The 20,914-nt window shown below is 41.5% G+C and overlaps 1 protein-coding gene across 1 annotated transcript; it reads right to left on the reverse strand.

The window, feature by feature from the left end:
• Window positions 1-4,449: 4,449 nt before the first annotated feature.
• utp23 (UTP23 small subunit processome component) lies at window positions 4,450-18,169 on the reverse strand. Its single transcript, XM_061882076.1, has 3 exons — window positions 17,655-18,169; window positions 11,390-11,564; window positions 4,450-6,236 (listed from the first exon to the last, which is right to left on the reverse strand). The coding sequence occupies exons 1-3, from the start codon at window positions 17,840-17,842 to the stop codon at window positions 5,868-5,870; spliced, it is 732 nt and encodes a 243-aa protein (XP_061738060.1). The 5' UTR covers window positions 17,843-18,169; the 3' UTR covers window positions 4,450-5,867.
• Window positions 18,170-20,914: the final 2,745 nt, after the last annotated feature.

Here is a 20,914-nt window from a genome sequence, read left to right on the forward strand (position 1 = left end):
AGGTGACGTTCCACGTCCCAAGAGCTAGCTTCTGTAGCCGAGGATCGGACCGCCAAGTGCCCTGCCTTCGGCTGCCGCCCAGCTCACAATGCACCCGACCTCTATGGCCCCTCCTATGAGTGGTGAGCCCATTTGAGGGATGACCCACGTTGCCTCTTCGGGCTGTGCCCGGCCGGGCCCCATGGGAACAGGCCCGACCACCAGGCGCTCGCCATCGTGCCCCAACTCCGGGCCTGGCTCCAGAGCGGGGCCCCGGTGACCCACGTCCGGGCGAGGGAAATCTGGGTTCATTTCGTTGTAATTCCATAGAAGTCTTTGAGCTGCTCTTTGTCTGATCACTCACCTAGGACCTGTTTGTCTTGGGAGACCCTACCAGGGGGCATGAAAACCCCCAGACAACATAGCTCCTAGGAAGCTGAGGAAGTACAAAAATTTAAAAAAAAAAGACCAAATCTAAATTGAAGCATAACATAGTCATTTAGTGACATAAATAGATCATAGATGTCAAAACTATGGTTTACTAGTGGACAATCAACTTCTGTATATAATTTCTGCTGCCCTCTTGTGGTAGTCCTGCTAAGATAGTTTTTATGTCCAAGCCAGTTATTGCACTCCTAGAGCAACATGAAAATGTGCAATAAACGTTGTCTTAAAAGTGGACTCTAATTTTGCATTTAATCAAATCTGTTATACGTTCAAATTCATTCGAACTGATATTTTGACCCACTTCAGTGAGTTTTGTTGTAACCCTTCCTTTCAGACAAAAGAGCAGGCGTGCCATAACTTTTTTCAGCGAGGGACGCATACAGAAAAATCAAATAATTTTACATTTCCAAAATGAATACAATGCAGAGCAATCAATATATGCTGAAAAATCTGTAAGAAAATTGCAGCATTTTGCTTTTTCATAAACAAAATATTGTCATATATATTCTAACCCCCACGTCGCAGTTGTGGATGCCCTCAGATGGCCCCTTTTAACAGTGAATAATATACAGCATGAATATAAATGTGTATATATAAATAAAACATGTGTATAATTGTCTTTTTTTTTACGTACGTTGTACAAAACCAAACCTTTAGATTGTACTGTATAAAACCACAATTTTACCGTAACATTTGCAGTTTTTTTTTACAGCACAAACAAAAAAAAAATACATGGAGATAAACTAAATGGAATGGAAAAACAGTACTAAAGTTTTTTTCACGTAAAAATTCAGGCAAGTTGTTTGTACTGTAAAATCTACGGTTGTTGTGTTTTATGGTGAATTATCACTCTATATTTAAAGTAGGTTTTACCGTCAACATTTTTTTACATGAAAAGCTTGTCGGATTAGTTGCTTTGAAATCATAAGTCAACTTATATTTCAGTATTTATCTTGCTTTATAAATAAAGTTGATTTGATTTGATTTGATTTATTTGAAACAATAACATGGCTTTGAAATGTATGATGATGTAATATTTTGTTTTATTAGAGATGAGTAAAGTGTAAATAGTGATACATTTATTAAGAAAAATAAGGTAATTTATTTACACACTCTTTCCACGCTTTCGGGGGCCACACAAATTGATGTGGGGGGCCACACAAATTGATGTGGGGGGCCAGATCTGGCCCCTGGGACTTGAGTTTGACACCAGTGCCTTAGGGCAGTGGTTCTCAACCTTTTTTCAGTGATGTACTCCCTTTGAACATTGTTTTCATTAAGTACCCCCTAATTGGTGCAAAGCATTTCTGGTTGAAAAAAAGAGATAAAGAAGTAAAATACAGCACTATGTCATAAGTTTCTGATTTATTAAATATTATAACAGTGCAAAATATTGTATTTGTGGTGGTCTTTCTTGAACTATTTAGAAAAAAAGATATAAAAATAACTAAAAAAGTTGTTGAAAAATAAACAAGTGATTCAATTATAATTAAAGATTTCTACACAATCATCAACTTGATGTGCCCTCTTTGGGGATTGTAAAACAGATCCATCTGGATTCTTTAACTTATTTCTAAACATTTCTTCACAAAAAAAGACATCTTTAACATCAATATTTATGGAACATGTCCACAAAAAATCTAGCTGTCAACACTGAATATTGCATTGTTGTATTTCTTTTTCACAGTTTATGAACTTACATTCACATTAAGTTGAAGTATTATTCAATGAATATATTAATAAAAGATTTTTGAATTGCTCCTATTTTAAAAAAATCTCACGTACCCGTTGGCATACCTTCAAGTACCCCTAGGGGTACGCGTACCCCCATTTGAGAACCACTGCCCTAGGGATATCTAATTTCTTATTATCAGTCTCTACTCAAATTATTATTACACGGAATAAAACCTTTTTGGGGGCTTTACTCAACTCAAAAAGTGAGCAAATCCCACTAAAAAAATGTGTAAACATGTTGATCATGACAGGATGCATGGATATCAAAGGTTGTCGGCCATTTTGTTGTATAGTGCCCATTTTTGCCGGGGCACTTTGAACAACATTGACTTGTTGGTAAGATCATGTAAAAGTTAAAATTTTTATACATAGCAAATATTAGTATAAATGCACAATTGCAAAGACAACTGAATATGTTGTTATAGTATACTTGCTTACACACAAACAGGAACACAAGCAAGGTTGTTCGTATACAATTAATATTTAGGAACCCAAACGCGCGTTATTAAAAGTAAAATGCCCCACCAAACACCAAGTGGAACACATATAGAACACATTTCTGATGTGTGCTTTTTAAAAAATAAAATACTAGTAATATAAAGGTGTGGTGGTACTTTTGCGTTCATGTTAAATGTATTCCTTAATATTTGCTGAGGGACTTGGGAGTCAGGGGCCAGTGCCTGCGTACAGCAATCAAACCCGCATCTGAAGCAGGCGAAAAGAGCAGCCGGTGGCTCTGGCTGAAGAGGAATGACCCCAATTGGGCCCCCAACTAGTGCATCAGGAGGTATGCGGTCAGGCAGACCAAAATCTGATTCAGGGAACCGGACGCCCCTGCCATGCATAGTCCCCTGATATGTCTGCCAACAAGGTGACTCTCATGGCTAATTGGACTTGGGTCGCAAGCTCAGGTCTGATCATCCTGTAGCTGGCCGCCTCTGGAGAGGGTGTACAGTGTTAAAGGCCGAAACACCCAGTGACCCAGAGGAACACTACTGATGATGCGCACCCGTAAATTAGTTTATCCTTCAGATCTTCCACTCACGTTCACTGTTCACCTACAAGGCCACCAAGTGTATGTGCTTGCAAAGGATGCAAACATGTCATTCTGTTTTTAATTTGTTTTAGGAGTCTTTTTACGTGTTTTTTTTAGGAGTATTTTTACGTGTTCTAAGAGTTTTTTACATATTTTAGGAGTCTTTATGTGTTTTAGGAGTCTTATTATGTGTTTTAGGAGTCTTGTTACGTGTTTTAGGAGTAATTTCCATTTTAGATGTCACTGTGTATCTCTTCGGAGTCATTTTATGTGTTTTGGAGTTGTTTTTAATGTTTTAGAAGTTGGTTGTTGTGTTTATAAATGTTTTACTAGTCATTTTAATGTGTTAAGTAATTTTATGCATTTGTGTTTCGCACAAGAGGTAGGACATCTCACTGTGTTTACTGGAATCTATTCCTTAATATTTGAAAAAACCTCAACTCGACCTTATTCAAGCTCAATACCACAATTGTACTTTGAATTGAAGATATATTAAAAAACACACACATATATATATAAATAAATAAATAAACATATATTTTAAAGTGTGGAATAAGTGGTACATATATTGAGTGGCTTATTAGCATTCAATTTGTACCACAAGAAATGTCATGACAGCAATTTCGAACATTTTTGGAGCTTTTTTATATATTAATTCACTCAATTGTGTGTGAATGGGTAAATGTGGAAGTTGTGTCAAAGCGCTTTGAGTACCTTGAAGGTAGAAAAGCGCTATACAAGTACAACCCATTTATTTATTTATCATTTATCAATTATGTTACAACAGTTGTTTTACGTAACATTTGATATCGTTTTGGCTTGTTAATTGGTTTTAAAATTACCTTAAATGGCAAAAATGTTACTTTGGGACATTTGCTAGTTTACCTGACACTGCCTGAAGCTACATCCGGGTATGACCACGTGGTAGGGGCAGGCAGCTCGATACAAATATCGGTTGCACTGATACCAATGGCAGTGCTTTGTGAGATCGACATTTTTTAGATCTCTTCTTTAGCTGCACACATTTATGTTCTTCGTATTATTATTTTTACGTATTGTTTACAAACTCCAGGAAAAAGTAATTTGGGGCAAAACGTCAATATTTTTTAAGAAACAGTAGTTTTATCTATTCAGTTTGCTCAAATATATGCACAAGGTTTGTTTTTTTATGTATTGATGTTGTCATATTGTTGTACTATTATATTAGTAAACTCACAAATAGGTGTGTCCATACAAATACAGTATGTATCCTGTTTTGTTCAGATTATAATCATAGGATAGGTCTTTATTGTCATTGCACAAGTACAACAAAACTTTGTTTTCAGCACAAACCTGTTCAAGATTAGACAATAAAACAGTGTACAGGGTTACAGAACAAGAACGCTGATGGGTCGCCATAAGGCACCCCGCAAAAGATGGGAAAAAGGTAAACGCTGGGGAAGGATGAGTAATAAAAATACAATCCAGACTGGGCTCCTAAGGGGGCCCAGTTCGGAGTGGGAAAAAAACCTCCATAGCAAAGCACATATACATTTTACAACATGCATCTCGAGATATCTAGCAACAGAGGGAAGGCAGGTTAAGGTGATGGTGGTAGGCCGCAGCTCTCAGGCGCTGACCATCCATTCATCACCCCTACGGGAATTGCGTCGAAGGCGTTGGGTTTGGGGCGGGGGGTGTATGCGTGGCGTATATTTTTTGTGGATGTGTGTGTATAAGCCCGCAGCGTGTCTCTGTTCCGCGGCTCCGATGCATTGTGCCGTCTCGTCCAAAGTCAACAACAACAGGTGTGTGTCCATGAGAGACAAGAAGGGAGTTTGTTGTGTCTTCGCTGCGCTGTTCTTCGGGAGAGTCTCGAAGCCAGGGAAACAATCCAAGCCAGAATGATTTTGTATGCGAGTGAAAATAAAACTTGCTTTTCACTCTAAATTGTCTATGACTGGTCCTCAAAACCTGCGGGTTAGACAGTCCGATGTAATCCACAGTTCTTCCCGCATCCTCCAATCGTTTGTGGCAGCTTTGGGTTACTTTGAAGACTGCCAGCAACTTCCAATTTGTCGACACACCAGAGCAACGCTTACTCCAATCAGCAGATGTCCTGTTTTCATAATTCCGAATAGGTGGATATCTTCACGTCCTCGACAGAAAAGGGTCGCCAGGCACGCGGCACTCCTTCTTCTCCCAATAGTTTGTCGTGTGTCCAGCAACAACCGCTTTGTAACGACAGCAGGTTCCCCCAAACCCAAGATCCTGTCAATTTTGTTGAGGCCAGTTAAATAGTTCCAATGTCCCGAATGGGACAAGGGGTGAAAATGGATGGATAATAAATTAAAGGCAGAATCAAAGTAATTCAAAAATGTTAAAAAAAAACTCCAGTGAAAAAAACATATCAGCAAACTGTATGGAACATTATATATTGCTGTTATCACCCACGCCAAACGGTCACATGACAACCACTCCAAAATGTATAGGACACATTAGAGGATATTTAATGCGTTGGGATAAGTTAAACAAGGCAAAAAAAAGGACATAAAATGTCAAAATATGTAAAAGGATCGTGTGTTGATTTATTGTTGGAGTTGTTAGCAAAGTAGATGATGCATATGTACTGTATGTAATATGTTGCCATGAAAATAAACATTTTCAGTACTCATGTTAGCGGTAAATAATTCTACGGTGCATCACCTCCCTCTGTTCTACTCTTCTTGTGTCGGCGCCGCTTCCGACCCTCTTCGCTATTTTTAAGCGGAGGTGTGGGCACGCCTTTCTTCTTCTTTTTCAGGCAGCTCAAAGGGTTGGGGTTGGGCCGTTTCCTCTTCTTCCCGCGTCTGTCCCCGTCCTTCCGAGCGACAATGCCCTGCTCCTTCTTCATGCTGCGGAGGTTCTGCTGCTGGCTGGGGCTCACCAGCTCCCCCAGCTGCACGGCCTGGACGTGGTCGAGCGACAGCTGGTCAGGTTTGTCCAGCACGATGGTGTTGACGATGATGTAGAGCAGAGGCACGCCGGGGATCTTCTTCAGGCCCGTTGTTAGCGTGCGGTCCTGCGGAATCAAACACACCACTTAGACATGCAGACACACACATCCTATATAGTCTATATCAGGGGTCTCAAACACACTTGATTTTTCGGGGAAACTACAAACATCAGTGCCCCGCTAAGGATAATCATTATCTCGAATATCACCTTAACAAGGCACTGACTTAGACATTCTCTTCAACCTGAACAATCAGCGTGCCAGCCCAGCTACATGTTGTAATCAGTATCTATTGACGCAGTCAGCGACTGCAAGACATTGTTGATCAACAGCCACACAGGTCACACTGAGGGTGGCCGTATAAACTTTAACACTGTTACGAATATGTGCCACACTGTGAACCCACACCAAACAAGAATGACAAACAGATTTTGGGAGAACATATGCATCATAACACAACATAAACACAACAGAACAAATACCCAGAATCCCATGCAGCCCTAACTATTCTCACCCCCCCCCCCCCAACCTCACTCCCTATTGTAGCCCGGAAGAGTTAGGGCTGCATTGGATTCTGGGTATTTGTTCTGTTGTGTGTATGTTGTGTTTTGGATGTTCTCCCAAAATGTGTTTGTCAATCTTGTTTGGTGTGGGTTCACAGTGTGGCGCATATTTGTAACAGTGATAAAGTTGTTAATACAGCCACCCTCAGTGTGACCTGTATGGCTGTTGAATAAGTATGTCTTTCAGTCAATTCCATGGGTCTGCAGAAGCCTCATACAATATGTGCCTGGGTCTGCACACTGTATGGTGAAAAAGCGGACGAGACGGCAGGTCGTAGAAGACATTAAAGGCAGTGGTGTCACGACACGCTCTTACTATTGTTGTCCGGTTGAAAACCGGGAGAATAATTGCCCGGGGGGATCCACGGGAGGGGCACTTATTTTCGGGTGTTTATCGGAAAAATCGCGAGAGTCGGCAAGTATGTTGCTAGGGCTGGAAAGCCATTCAAAGAAGGGTGAATTCATTAAAAAGTGCTTGTTAGATATTTTTAAGAAATATTTTCTTGCGGCCCAGCCTCACCCAGTTTCTGCATCCAGTGGCCCCCAGGTAAATTGAGTTTGAGATCCCTGGTCTATATGGACTAACTCAGGGGTCGGCAACCCAAATTGTTGAAAGAGCCACATTGGACCAAAAATACCACAAAAGAAATCTGTCTAAAGCCACAAAAAATTTAAATGTTATAGTGAAGGCAACACATGATGGAAGTGTCTATATTTGCCTACTATCAAAATGACTATGTGTCGCCGGCTTACACAAATCTTTGTTGACAGAAATGCTGAAATTTAATTTTTATACTAAACATTTTTGCAACATTAGAAAGCATCAGAGGGTGAGATAACTCCTGGAAATGACTGGGTTAGAATGGCCAAAGGCATAGATATGGTGTCCAAGTTAAAGGAAACGGCAGGCTTTCTTCTTCTAATGGATTGGTTTGCTGTGGTCTGGAACAACATGGCAACCAAACTATCAGAAATGCAGCACACGTTACATACAGAATGTGTCATGAGACATACAAATATAAATTAAATATAGAGAACATAAGTAAAGAAAATTAAATGAGCTCAAATATACCTACAAAGGAGCCAAAATGATGCAATATGTACATACAGTTAGCCTAAATAGCATGTTAGCATTGTTTAGCTTGCAGTCATGCACTGTAGCAAATCAAGAACATCAACAAAACTCACTTTTATACCTTCACGAACAGCATAAAAAGTTCGGTGGACAAAATGAGACAAAAGAGTGGCATTAAACACGTTTTGCTGTGGCAGTGTCGGAGAAAGGTGTAGATTCAGTTCAAGGACCACTGAAATGAGGACAAATCAGTGCTCGCCAAATCCTTTCATCCTTGAAACATGTATAACATAAAAAGTGGGATTTCTAACAATTAGGAAGGTTTGTGTCATGTTTGTCCTCCTACACAAACCATATTAAAACAACAAAAAATTCCCCCAATCTTTTTCCATTTCCACACATATTTGAAAAATCTCCAGGGAGCCACTAGGGCAGTGCTGAAGAGTGCCGACTACCGGACTAACTCATTTATTCATTCCTGGTCCAACATGTTCTTTTGATTTTATTTATTTTAAGACAGTTTACAAATTATCCTAATTTGGCTTCTGACATATGCAGTAACATACTGCATCACTTCCAGCGGTATTATTTTGTCAAAACTATTATTAATCGACTTGCTAATTTACTGGTAATATCGGGTTACTTCCTGGTGTTGATATCTTGGTACAAAAATATTGACGTAACCACTGTAGTATCAACAATGTATTGATAATTTACTCAATATCGCCACTGCCGATATTCGGATTGATCCGCCCACCTTTGTTTACATTCAAGAGCTCCAGCTTGCAGTTAGCAAATCCTCCTTCGGTGTGTAATGTAATTCATCCATTTTCTACCGCTTGTCCCTTTTGGGTTTGCGGGGGTGTTGGAGCCTATCTCAGTTGCATTCGGGCGGAAGGCGGGGTACACCCCGGACATGCACCAACTCCTGTTCCACCGTGCTGCCCATTTATGTTTTATGATTGCTTTTTCTGTGTGGAGTTTGAATGTCCCCCCCATTGACTGCGTGGGTTCCCTCCGGGTACTCCGGCTTCCTCCCACTTCCAAAAGACATGCACCTGGGGATAGGTTGATTGGCAACACTAAATTGGGGCTAGTGTGTGAATGTGAGTATTGGCCCTGCGATGAGATGGCGACTTGTCCAGGGTGTACCTCACCTTCCGCCCGATTGTAGATGAGATAGGCAACAGAGCCCCCCACGACCCCAAAGGGAATAAGCGGTAGAAATAGATGGATGCTTTCTTCTATTTAGATTTGCAGAGTTGGTGGTTTACGAAACACTCGTAGATCATTCTTAAATAGGAAATACTAAACATTAAAAGTATAACAAAGAAACCTTTAACAAAGTGATCACTGCAAACTTGTGCTTCCTTTGACTCTGCTCCCTTTGTTTGCCACTTTTCTCACCGTCTTTTGTAAAATCCTGCAATCTTCCACCGTTTTTGATGACCTCAGAAGAAACTTGTATCATTTTTGTGATTTGAATGGACCGTGAAGTCGAAAACAAGGCAAGCATAGGGCATTTTGTCCGCAAGAATGGCTAAATGTACCCATTGAGAACCACCACACATGTTTAATGACACAGATGTGACTTCATGTAATGTATAATATACTGTCTTTGGAGTTACAGCAGGATGTTTACATAAAAGTCATAACTATCTGTTCCCATCTCGCTCAGACTCCATGAAGAGGTGATAAAACTTCTACGACTTCATGTCTCCGCGGCCAGAGGAGGTCGCGACGAGGAAGTGGTCAAGCGAATAGAGAATATCATCAAGGAGCTGTGGCCCACTGTAGATGTAAGTTCCGTACATTTTCAAGACCAAGCTGGAGTTGTCATAATTAGCTATTCCTCGTCGTCTGGGGATGATATTTTTAAGAAAGTCTATGTATTTTTCCGTAATGGAGGCCAGGATTACTGACTTAAAAGGGGCTTTGTTGCACTGTGGGGGGCCATTAGCCGCCAGCAAAGATGCTATAGTGCGCTAAAGACTCACTGCAATGCTTGTCACTCTCAAATTTGCGGTACACAGCTATACATGCATAATATTGAAAGGTCTATCAGCCAAATTTATACAAATTATATCATTGATACACCTGCTCTATCTAGTGGCAGGCCAAAAAAAAATTACTTAATTAAATATTCAAACAGTGTTACTGCTCAAACCGTTACCAAAAATATTAAATAATTGCTAAATAAAACCTATGCCTTGCTTTGATCAATATTTAGGTCTACTATGCTGCTGTATTTTAATGTCTGTCATTATGGTGGTACTTTGAGAACCAACTAAGTTTCTCTGAGGTGGTACTTGGTGAAAAAAGCACTGATATTTATCACATATTGTCTATATCGCGCAACCCTAAGCGATACCCAGATTTGTAGTATCACCCAAAACTAATGTGAAGTATCAAAACAACAGAAAGACACGTATTTATTACATTTTAACAAAGGTGTAAGTAAAACTATGTTACAACAGGAAGTAACTAGATATTAAAGTAAATTAGCAAGTAGATTAATAGTAGTTTTGAGCAAATAATACAACCGGAAATGAATGATGCAATAGATCAGGCATGTCAAACTTGTTTTCAATGAGGGCCGCTTGTGAATAATAGTGAATAAAATACAGTATGAATACAAATGTGTATATATAAAACAGGTGTATAATTGTCTTTTTTTATGCAAGCTGTACGCTGTCTTTAGATTGTACTGTATAAAACTGGCAGCTCAGTCCCCACAATTTTAGTTGTTTCTTTTTTTACAGCAAATAAAATAAAAAAACACATGGAATTAAATTAAATGGAATGGAAAAATGGTACCACTGTTTTTTTTTAACGTAAAAATTCATGCAAGTTTTTTTATACTCTAAAATCTACAGTTGTGTTTTATAGTGTATTATTACTCTATATTGAAAGTGGATTTCACTGCACAGAGTCCTGAACCCGATAGAACACCTTTGGGATGAATTAGAACGGAGACTGAGAGCCAGGCCTTCTCGACCAACATCAGTGTGGGACCTCACCAATGCGCTTTTGGAAGAATGGCGGAAAATTCCTATAAACACACTCCACAAACTTGTGGACAGCCTTCCCAGAATAGTTAAAGCTGTAGTAGCTGCAAAAGGTGGACCGACATCATATGGGTTAGGAATGGGATGGCAATTCAAGTTCATTTGTGAGTCAAGGCAGGTGGCCAAATACTTTTAGCAATATAGTGTATATTATTTTGTTTTATTATTAGAGATGATTACAGTGTAAATATATGTATTTGTACACAGTACATTCATTTTTGTAATACATTTATTAAGAAAAGATAAGGTACTTTATTTACACATATTTCCACGCTTTCGGGGGCCACACAAATTGATGTGGCGGGCCTTGAGTTTGACACCTATGCAATAAATTAACATATGCCAGCAGTTAAATTAGGGGAAATGGTCCCAATATAATTTTTTTCCCCAAAAATATATTGTAATATATATCATTATCGCAAGAGGCTGCAATTTATATCGCAATATTTATTTTGAAGTATTAAGACGATAATGTAATGTTTGAAAAAAAACTAAGCCGTGTGTTTTATTGACCTGTGTGGCGACAAAGTAGTGATGTGGGTTGGTCTCCTCCAGCATGGACAGCAGACACTCGGAAGCAGGAACAGGGTTCTTGAAATGTGGACATCTCCTCACTTGGTACCGCTGCAGAATGACTCTTGCCCCATAGAGTTCTTTCCCCAGAGTTTCCAGTTCCTTCAGAGCACAGCTGAAAAGCACAACAACCACGTTAAATAGTTCTGGCTGAAAGATTGTATGTACTGTAAATCAGTGTTTTTCAACCACTGTTCCGCGGCACGAGATATTGTCTGGTGTGCCGTGGGAGATGTCATTTAACCTATTTGGGTTGAAAATATTTTTTGTAATAATTAATTGTAATCCGCATATAATGTGCCGTTGTTGAGTGTCTGTGCTGTTTACAGCGCGGCAGAGTAACCGTGTAATACTCTTTCATATCAGTAGATGGCGGCAGGCAGCTAGTTTCTTTGTGGATGTCGGGAACACGGTTTGTCGTGATCACAACATGCGGACGGAAGCGGGAGCCAGTGTGCAGGTAAAAAGGTGTCTAATGCTTAAACAAAAAATAAACAAAAGGCGATTGCCGCTAAGAAAAGGCATTGGAGCTTAGGGATCGCTTTGCAAAATTAAACTAAAACTGAACTGGCTGCAAAGTAAACAAAAACAGAATGCTGGACGACAGCAAAGACTTACAGCGTGTGGAGCAGCAGACGGCGTCCACAAAGTACATCCGTACATGCCATGACAATCAACAACAAAATAGGAAACACTACACACAGGAATACACCAAAAAACTCTAAATAAGTCACGGCGTGATGTGACAAGTCATGACAATACACCGACCCGTAATTGGGACTGAAATGTTGCATCCTATATTGAACCAATATGGGGCGCAGTTTCTTCCGTATTTTCCTATTTGTCCCATGCGTTTGTCACACATACACATGAACACTGAATTCAACACTAATGAATAAAATAAAACACATGACAGTAATGATAGCAAGGTTGTTAAATCAGACCCCCCGAGTGTGGCTATACATGATACATCTGGTTCGCTCTCCTGTGGCAAATCCTCTCCGACTCCAGCTCCCTGCACGTAGCCCCTCCCCTCATGATCGTTGCCTAGTTACGCTGCTGACCGCACCAGGGTGCACCGCGCGATTTAAAAAATGTCTACAGCCCACTCCACCGCGTCCTCAACTTCAAAAGAAAAATCACCTCCAAAATTATGCACTTTTTCTTTCTTTTCCGCTTCATTTTCATTTGGGTTCCACCAAAAAGTGTTTAATTTTACTATAGTTCTCTCAAAGTGTCCCCAAACAGGCTTTGTTACAGCACTTTATTTGCATATAATACAGTATATGCTCAAGTTCAGTCTATTCAGCCTTTAACATGTATACACATAATTAGTTTCATTGGTTTCCTCTTAAAGTAAAAGTGTCCCCAATCGCTATATTTATAGCACCTTGTATATTATACATACACATATACACACATACATATAATATATATATATATATATATATATATATATATATATATATATATATATATATATATATATATTAGGGGTGAGGGCAAAAATCGATTCGAATACGAATCGAATACGATGTGCGATTCAGAATCGATTCTCATTTTTTAAAAATCTATTTTTTATTTTATTTTATTTTTATTTATCAATCTAACAAACCACTCCACAGCAATACCATAACAATGCAACATTATCAACAACAGTATCAATATTATAATTTCAGCATAGCAGTGATTAAAAATCCCTCATTGACATTATCATTAGACATTTATAAAAATAAAAATAAAAAACAATAGTGTCACAGTGGCTTACACTTGCATTGCGTGAAAACACACTGTCCAATATTTTCACAAACATAAAATAAGTCATATTTTTGGTTCGTTTAACAGTTAAAACAAATTTACATTATTGCAATCAGTTGATAAAACATTGTCCTTTACAATTATAAAAGCTTTTTTTTTTTTAAACTACTACTCTGCTAGCATGTCAGCAGACTAGGGTAGATCCTGCTGAAATCCTATGTATTGAATGAATACAGAATCGTTTTGGATCGGAAAAATATAGTTTTTGAATCGAATCGAAAAAAATCGATATATTATCGAATCGTGACCCCAAGAATTTATATTGAATCGAATCGGGGGACACCCAAAAATTCACAGCCCTAATACACACACACACACACACACACACACACACACACACACACACACACACACACACACACACACACACACACACACACACACACACACACACACACACACACACACACACACACACACACACACACACACACACACACACACACACACACACACACACACACACACACACACACACACACACACACACACTTTTCATTTATTGTATCCTTCAGTAAGTGTCCCAAAACATCCATCCATTTTCTACCGCTTGTCCCTTTTGGGGTCATGGGGAGTCGCTGGCACCTATCTCAGCTGCATTCGGGTAGTAGGCAGGGTTCACCCTGGACAAGACGCCACCTCATCGCAGGGCCAACATATAGACAGACAACATTCACACTCACATTCACACAGTAGGGCCAATTTAGTGTTTCCAATCAACCTATCCCCAGGTGTATGTCTTGGGAAGAAGCCGGAGTACCCGGAGGGAACCCACGCAGTCACGGGCAGAACATGCCAACGCCACACAGAAAGATCCCGAGCCTGGGATTGAACCCAGGACTGTTCAGGACCTTCGTACTGTGAGGCAGATGCACTAACCACCGTGCTGCCTGTCCACAGTCATGCTTTGTTTAAATTACAGCACTTTATGTTTAGAATACAGTAGGCCAGGCCTATATGCTCAAATTCAGGCTAGTGACGATACGTGGACGTAATCGTTGATCTAAACATGTATACGCAAGTTCAAGTATTTCATTCAGTTTTTTCGGTGTTAAACTGCTAGTCTTTGTTTAATTTACAGCACTTTAAACTTTAAGTATGACTCAATGCTTTCTTGACGTCCCCTTCCTTACTGACCACCAAGTGACCCCAGGGACAGGGCAAAGCATTTATTTTTTTCATATACAAGATATACATGTTTCTATGCATTTCAGGGTTTTAGGGAGCCAAACCCTAAACTTTATTTCGGCCGTGCAGTTTCGCAGTGAGGAATGTTCCAAATTTCCAGTTCTGAAACGTGGCAACCCTAGCCTACTTTGAGACGAGCTGTAGCAGGCCTGGGCAATTATTTTGACCCGGGGGCCAAATTTAGAAGAAAAAAAATGCGTCCGGGGGCCGGTATATCTATTTTTAGGAACACTAATACAAATCCTCACAATAATGTCTGATAGAATGCAATACTAGTTATGACAGACCGCCTTAAAAAACGGAATGTAGTTTCGTTTTTTTTTACTGAATAAGACACCTAGAATGTATATGAATATAAAGAATGTGGGATTTACAATATTACCTATGAACGATAAAACACTGAATATTGACAACATATGAACGTCACACCCTCTCGATCGACATTTTACAATCAAGCAAAATGCTACAAAAATAGCCAAAGATTAGCGTCAAGTAAGGCTGGGCGATATATTGATATAAATGATATATTGCAGATTTGTCTCTGTGCGATATAGAAAACGACTATATCGTAATATTCGATTATATGTTCTCACAAAAAACACGCCCGCCTTCTTACATAAGTCACATACTGTTGCGCGTCTAGCGTCACACGCTCTCGCCGAGAGCTAACGTTAGCATGGCTAACATTAGCATGGCTAACATTAGCATGGCTAATGTTAGCTGAGGCAGGTCGAGTTGCTTTTAGCTGCATGCATTACACAACTGGCGTGTTTTTCACTCCTCGTCTCTCATTCTCACAGAGACGGAAAACAAGCCCGCCTTCTTACATACACCACATACAGATGCCCGCCTAGCGTCATACGCAGTTGCCGACCAGAGAAGTAGCAGCATAGCTAATTTAGCTGAGGCGGGTCGTACAAGCGGAGCGGAGCTTGTGACAATACAAGAGAGAGATGGTCCGAAACTGATCACAAATGGAGGAAGAACAATAAATGCCCAAAATAAAGAGCAGGGGGTCGGTCCATCTGGTGGTTTGGCTTCAAGTGGGAAGATATTCAGCAGACAACAGCAATATGCAAAGTATGCAGCAGAAGTGTTACTACAAATAGGTAGCAACACTACTAATTTGTTATTTCATCTAAAAAGTCACCCGTGAGAGAATGAAGAGTATTTCATAAATACAGTTTCGGTCAATTGACTTAGTTGTGATTTCCCTCTCTGCATGAAAGTTTAAAAGTAGCATATATTAATGCAGTATGAAGAAGAATGTTTTAATGTAGACGCATAGAATCATCATACTGCTGTGATTATATGCATCGAGTGTTCATTCAAGGCCAAGGCAAAATATTGTAGTATATATCGTATATCGCAATATGGCATAAAAATATCGCGATATTAATAAAAGCCAAAATTACCCAGCCCTAACGCAAAGGGTAAAAAAAACACCCACCTAAAATCTAATATATCACTAAGCCTAAGAACTTTTGTCGTAAAAATCTCCTTCCACGTCTGTCCCTGAGACCCACATTTCAGGCTGGCCGCTCTGGAAACACTCTGTGGAAACGCTCCCCACCCACACTGTTTGGTGCCTCGTCTGAGCTGCTGTGACTTAGATTACCATAGTAACTAATTAGATTACCAAAGTAACTAGTATATCATGCAAAAGTGCAGATTCCAACCATTGAAATATTTTGTATAGTTCAAGACTTATGGTAATTTAAAAACATTACTGCACATCATAATGGCAGCTACAGTTTCCCTCTTAGAGATCTAAAAAAAAAATATTTGGGAATGTCCGGCGGGCCAGATTGAAAATCTGGGCCTTCATTTGCCCAGGTCTCAGTTATAGAGATTCATGGCTGGTTTTGATTGATTGAGACTTTTATTAGTAGATTGCACAGTACACTACATATTCCGTACAATTGCCCACTAAATGGTAACACCCGAGTAACTTTTTAAACTTGTTTAAGTTGGGGTCCACGTTAATCAATTCATGGTGCTGAATGGTTATAGTTTGAATTTATATCCAACAATTGCGAGAACGACTTTTTACTGTCAATATAGGTTGTTGAGTTTAATTGTTATATTTTCTGCTGGTGGTGTGCCTCGGGGTTTTCCCAATGAAAAAAATCGTCCCTCGGCTCTAAAAAGGTTGAAAAAGACTGGTGTAAGTGTACTCACTGAAAAAGACTGCTGTAAGTGTACTCACTGAAAAAGACTGTTGTAGGTGTACTCACTGAAAAAGACTGCTGTAAGTTTACTCACTGAAAAAGACTGCTGTAAGTGTACTCACTGAAAAAGACTGTTGTAGGTCTACTCACTGAAAAAGACTGCTGTAAGTTTACTCACTGAAAAAGACTGCTGTAAGTGTACTCACTGAAAAAGACTGCTGTAAGTGTACTCACAGAAAAAAGACTGCTGTAAGTGTACTCACAGAAAAAAGACTGCTGTGAGTGAACTCACAGAAAAAAAGACTGCTGTGAGTGTACTCACAGAAAAAAGACCGCTGTAAGTGTACTCACAGAAAAAAGACTGCTGTAAGTGTACTCACTGAAAAAGACTGCTGTAAGTGTACTCACTGAAAAAAGACTGCTGTAAGTGTACTCACTGAAAAAAGACTGCTGTAAGTGTACTCACTGAAATATACTGCTTTGAGTGTACTCACTGAAAAATACTGCTTTAAGTGTACTCACTGAAAAAGACTGCTGTAAGTGTACTCACTGAAAAAGACCGCTGTAAGTGTACTCACTGAAAAATACTGCTTTAAGTGTTCTCACTGAAAAAGACTGCTGTAAGTGTACTCACTGAAAAAGACCGCTGTAAGTGTACTCACTGAAAAAGACCGCTGTAAGTGTACTCACTGAAAAAGACCGCTGTAAGTGTACTCACTGAAAAAGACCGCTGTAAGTGTACTCACTGAAAAAGACCGCTGTAAGTGTACTCACTGAAAAAGACCGCTGTAAGTGTACTCACTGAAAAAGACCGCTATAAGTGTACTCACTGAAAAATACTGCTTTAAGTGTACTCGTTGAAAAAAGACTGCTGTAAGTGTACTCACTGAAAAAGACTGCTGTAAGTGTACTCACTGAAAATGACTGCTGTAAGTGTACTCACTGAAAAAAGACTCCTGTAAGTGTACTCACTGAAAAGACTGCTGTAAGTGTCCTCATTGAAAAAAGACTGCTGTAAGTGTACTCACTTGGTGGTGCACAGCTGCACTTCGCCCATTAGATATTTCGGTATTTGCTCCTTGATTTGAATCTTGTTCTTCAACGCAGCCTGGCAAAAAGTTCCGTCAATGAGAACCTGATAAGGTTCCCTGAAGCTAAAATTATATTTGTAAAATGATAGGGTTTTCTTGGCTTGCTTTTGTCGCTTGATCTTCATGGTCGTGTGTGCGCGTACACGCGAGGCTTAATCAGATGTGTTAATATGTATAAGACTCTATGGTAGCAATATTTAACATTATTCGCAAAAAAAGACTAGTTTAATGCGTCAATTTGCCGCTATTTGATTAGTTTACATGATGTGTCGTGTTTTCCTCTAGCAAGTCAGACACGTGTGTCCGTTCGGGCTTAGACTCCGCTAGGAAACAAAACACTGATTAAAAGGTTCCGGAGTGAGTAGTTTTCACGATGATTCTTTTTCTTCTTTTTTATTTTATGGCAGGTCGCAACCAACGTAAAAGGTGCATACCGTCCCCTACTGTACTGGAGTGTGTATCCTCAAGATGAGTACTTGGGTTACAGCCTATGTTGGTGTGTACACAGGGGCGTCACTAGCTTTTAAGGACAGGGGGGGCCTTAGCCCCCAGCAGATGAACAGGATGTGAGCAAACGTACGAGCACACAACTTTACAAACGGCTACTAGAGACTTAAAAATTATTCATTGTTACAAACCCTGTTTCGATATGAGTTGAACAATTTTGTTAGATGTAAATATAAACGGAATACAATGATCTGCAAATAATTTTCAACCCATATTCAATTGAATATGCTACAAAGACAACATATTTGATGTTCAAACTGATAAGCATTTTTTTTTTGCAAATAATCATTAACTTTAGAATTTGATGCCAGCAACACGTGACAAAGAAGTTGGGAAAGGTGGCAATAAATACTGTTAAAGTTGAGGAATGCTCATCAAACACTTATTTGGATCATCCCACAGGTGTGCAGGCTAATTGGGAACAGGTAGGTGCCATGATTGGGTATAAAAACAGCTTCCCAAAAAATGCTCAGTCTTTGACAAGAAAGGAAGGGGCGAGGTACACTCCTTTGTCCACAACTGCGTGAGTAAAGAGTCAAACCGTTTAAGAACAACGTTTCTCAAAGTCCCGGAGTTGGGGCACGATGGCGAGCACGATGGCGAGCGCCTGGTGGTCGGGCCTGTCCCCATGGGGCCCGGCCGGGCACAGCCCGAAGAGGCAACGTGGGTCATCCCTCCAATGGGCTCACCACTCATAGGAGGGGCCATAGAGGTCGGGTGCATTGTGAGCTGGGCGGCAGCCGAAGGCAGGGCACTTGGCGGTCCGATCCTCGGCTACAGAAGCTAGCTCTTGGGACGTGGAACGTCACCTCACTGGGGGGGAAGGAGCCTGAGCTAGTGCGCGAGGTAGAGAAGTTCCGGCTGGATATAGTCGGACTCACCTCGACGCACAGCAAGGGCTCTGGAACCAGTTCTCTCGAGAGGGACTGGACCCTCTTCCACTCTGGCGTTGCCGGCAGTGAGAGGCGACGGGCTGGGATGGCAATTCTCGTTGCCCCCCGGCTCAAAGCCTGCACGTTTGAGTTCAACCCAGTGGACGAGAGGGTAGCTTCCCTTCGCCTTCGGGTGGGGGGACGGGTCCTGACTGTTGTTTGTGCTTATGCACCAAACAGCAGTTCAGAATACCCACCCTTTTTGGGTACACTCGAGGGAGTACTGGAAAGTGCTCCTCTGGGTGATTCCCTTGTCCTACTGGGAGACTTCAACGCTCACGTTGGCAACGACAGTGAAACCTGGAGAGGCGTGATTGGGAAGAATGGTCGCCCGGATCTAAACCTGAGTGGTGCTTTGTTATTGGACTTTTGTGCTCGTCACGGATTGTCCATAACAAACACCATGTTCAAACATAAGGGTGTCCATATGTGCACTTGGCACCAGGACACCCTAGGGCGCAGTTCCATGATCGACTTTGTAGTTGTGTCATCGGATTTGCGGCCTTATGTTTTGGACACTCGGGTGAAGAGAGGGGCGGAGCTTTCTACCGATCACCACCTGGTGGTGAGTTGGCTGCGATGGTGGGGGAGGATGCCGGACAGACCTGGCAGGCCCAAGCGCATTGTGAGGGTCTGCTGGGAACGTCTGGCAGAGTCTCCTGTCAGAGAGAGTTTCAATTCACACCTCCGGGAGAACTTTGAACATGTCACGAGGGAGGTGCGGGACATTGAGTCCGAGTGGACCATGTTCCGAACCTCTATTGTCGAGGCGGATGATTGGAGCTGTGGCCGCAAGGTTGTCGGTGCCTGTCGTGGCGGTAATCCCAGAACCCGTTGGTGGACACCAGCAGTGAGGGATGCCGTCAAGCTGAAGAAGGAGTCCTATCGGGTTCTTTTGGCTCATAGGACTCCGGAGGCAGTGGACGGGTACCGACGGGCCAAGCGGTGTGCAGCTTTAGCGGTCGCGGAGGCAAAAACTCGGACATGGGAAGAGTTCGGGGAAGCCATGGAAAACGACTTCCGGACGGCTTCGAAGCGATTCGGGACCACCATACGGCGCCTCAGGAAGGGGAAGCAGTGCACTATCAACACCGTGTATGGTGCGGATGGTGTTCTGCTGACTTCGACTGCGGATGTTGTGGATCGGTGGAGGGAATACTTCGAAGACCTCCTCAATCCCACCAACACGTCTTTCTTTGAGGAAGCGGTGCCCGGGGCATCTGTAGTGGACTCTCCTATTTCTGGGGCTGAGGTCGCTGAGGTAGTTAAAAAGCTCCTCGGCGGCAAGGCCCCGGGGGTGGATGAGATCCGCCCGGAGTTCCTTAAGGCTCTGGATGCTGTGGGGCTGTCTTGGTTGACAAGACTCTGCAGCATCGCGTGGACATCGGGGGCGGTACCTCTGGATTGGCAGACCGGGGTGGTGGTCCCTCTCTTTAAGAAGGGGGACCGGAGGGTGTGTTCCAACTATCGTGGGATCACACTCTTCAGCCTTCCCGGTAAGGTTTATTCAGGTGTACTTGAGAGGAGGCTCCGCCGGATAGTCGAACCTCGGATTCAGGAGGAACAGTGTGGTTTTCGTCCTGGTCGTGGAACTGTGGACCAGCTCTATACTCTCCGCAGGGTTCTTGAGGGTGCATGGGAGTTTGCCCAACCAGTCTACATGTGCTTTGTGGACTTGGAGAAGGCATTCGACCGTGTCCCTCGGGAAGTCCTGTGGGGAGTGCTCAGAGAGTATGGGGTATCGGACTGTCTTATTGT

This window comes from Nerophis ophidion, linkage group LG21, assembly GCF_033978795.1.
Source record: "Nerophis ophidion isolate RoL-2023_Sa linkage group LG21, RoL_Noph_v1.0, whole genome shotgun sequence".
Taxonomy (NCBI): Eukaryota; Metazoa; Chordata; class Actinopteri; order Syngnathiformes; family Syngnathidae; genus Nerophis; species Nerophis ophidion.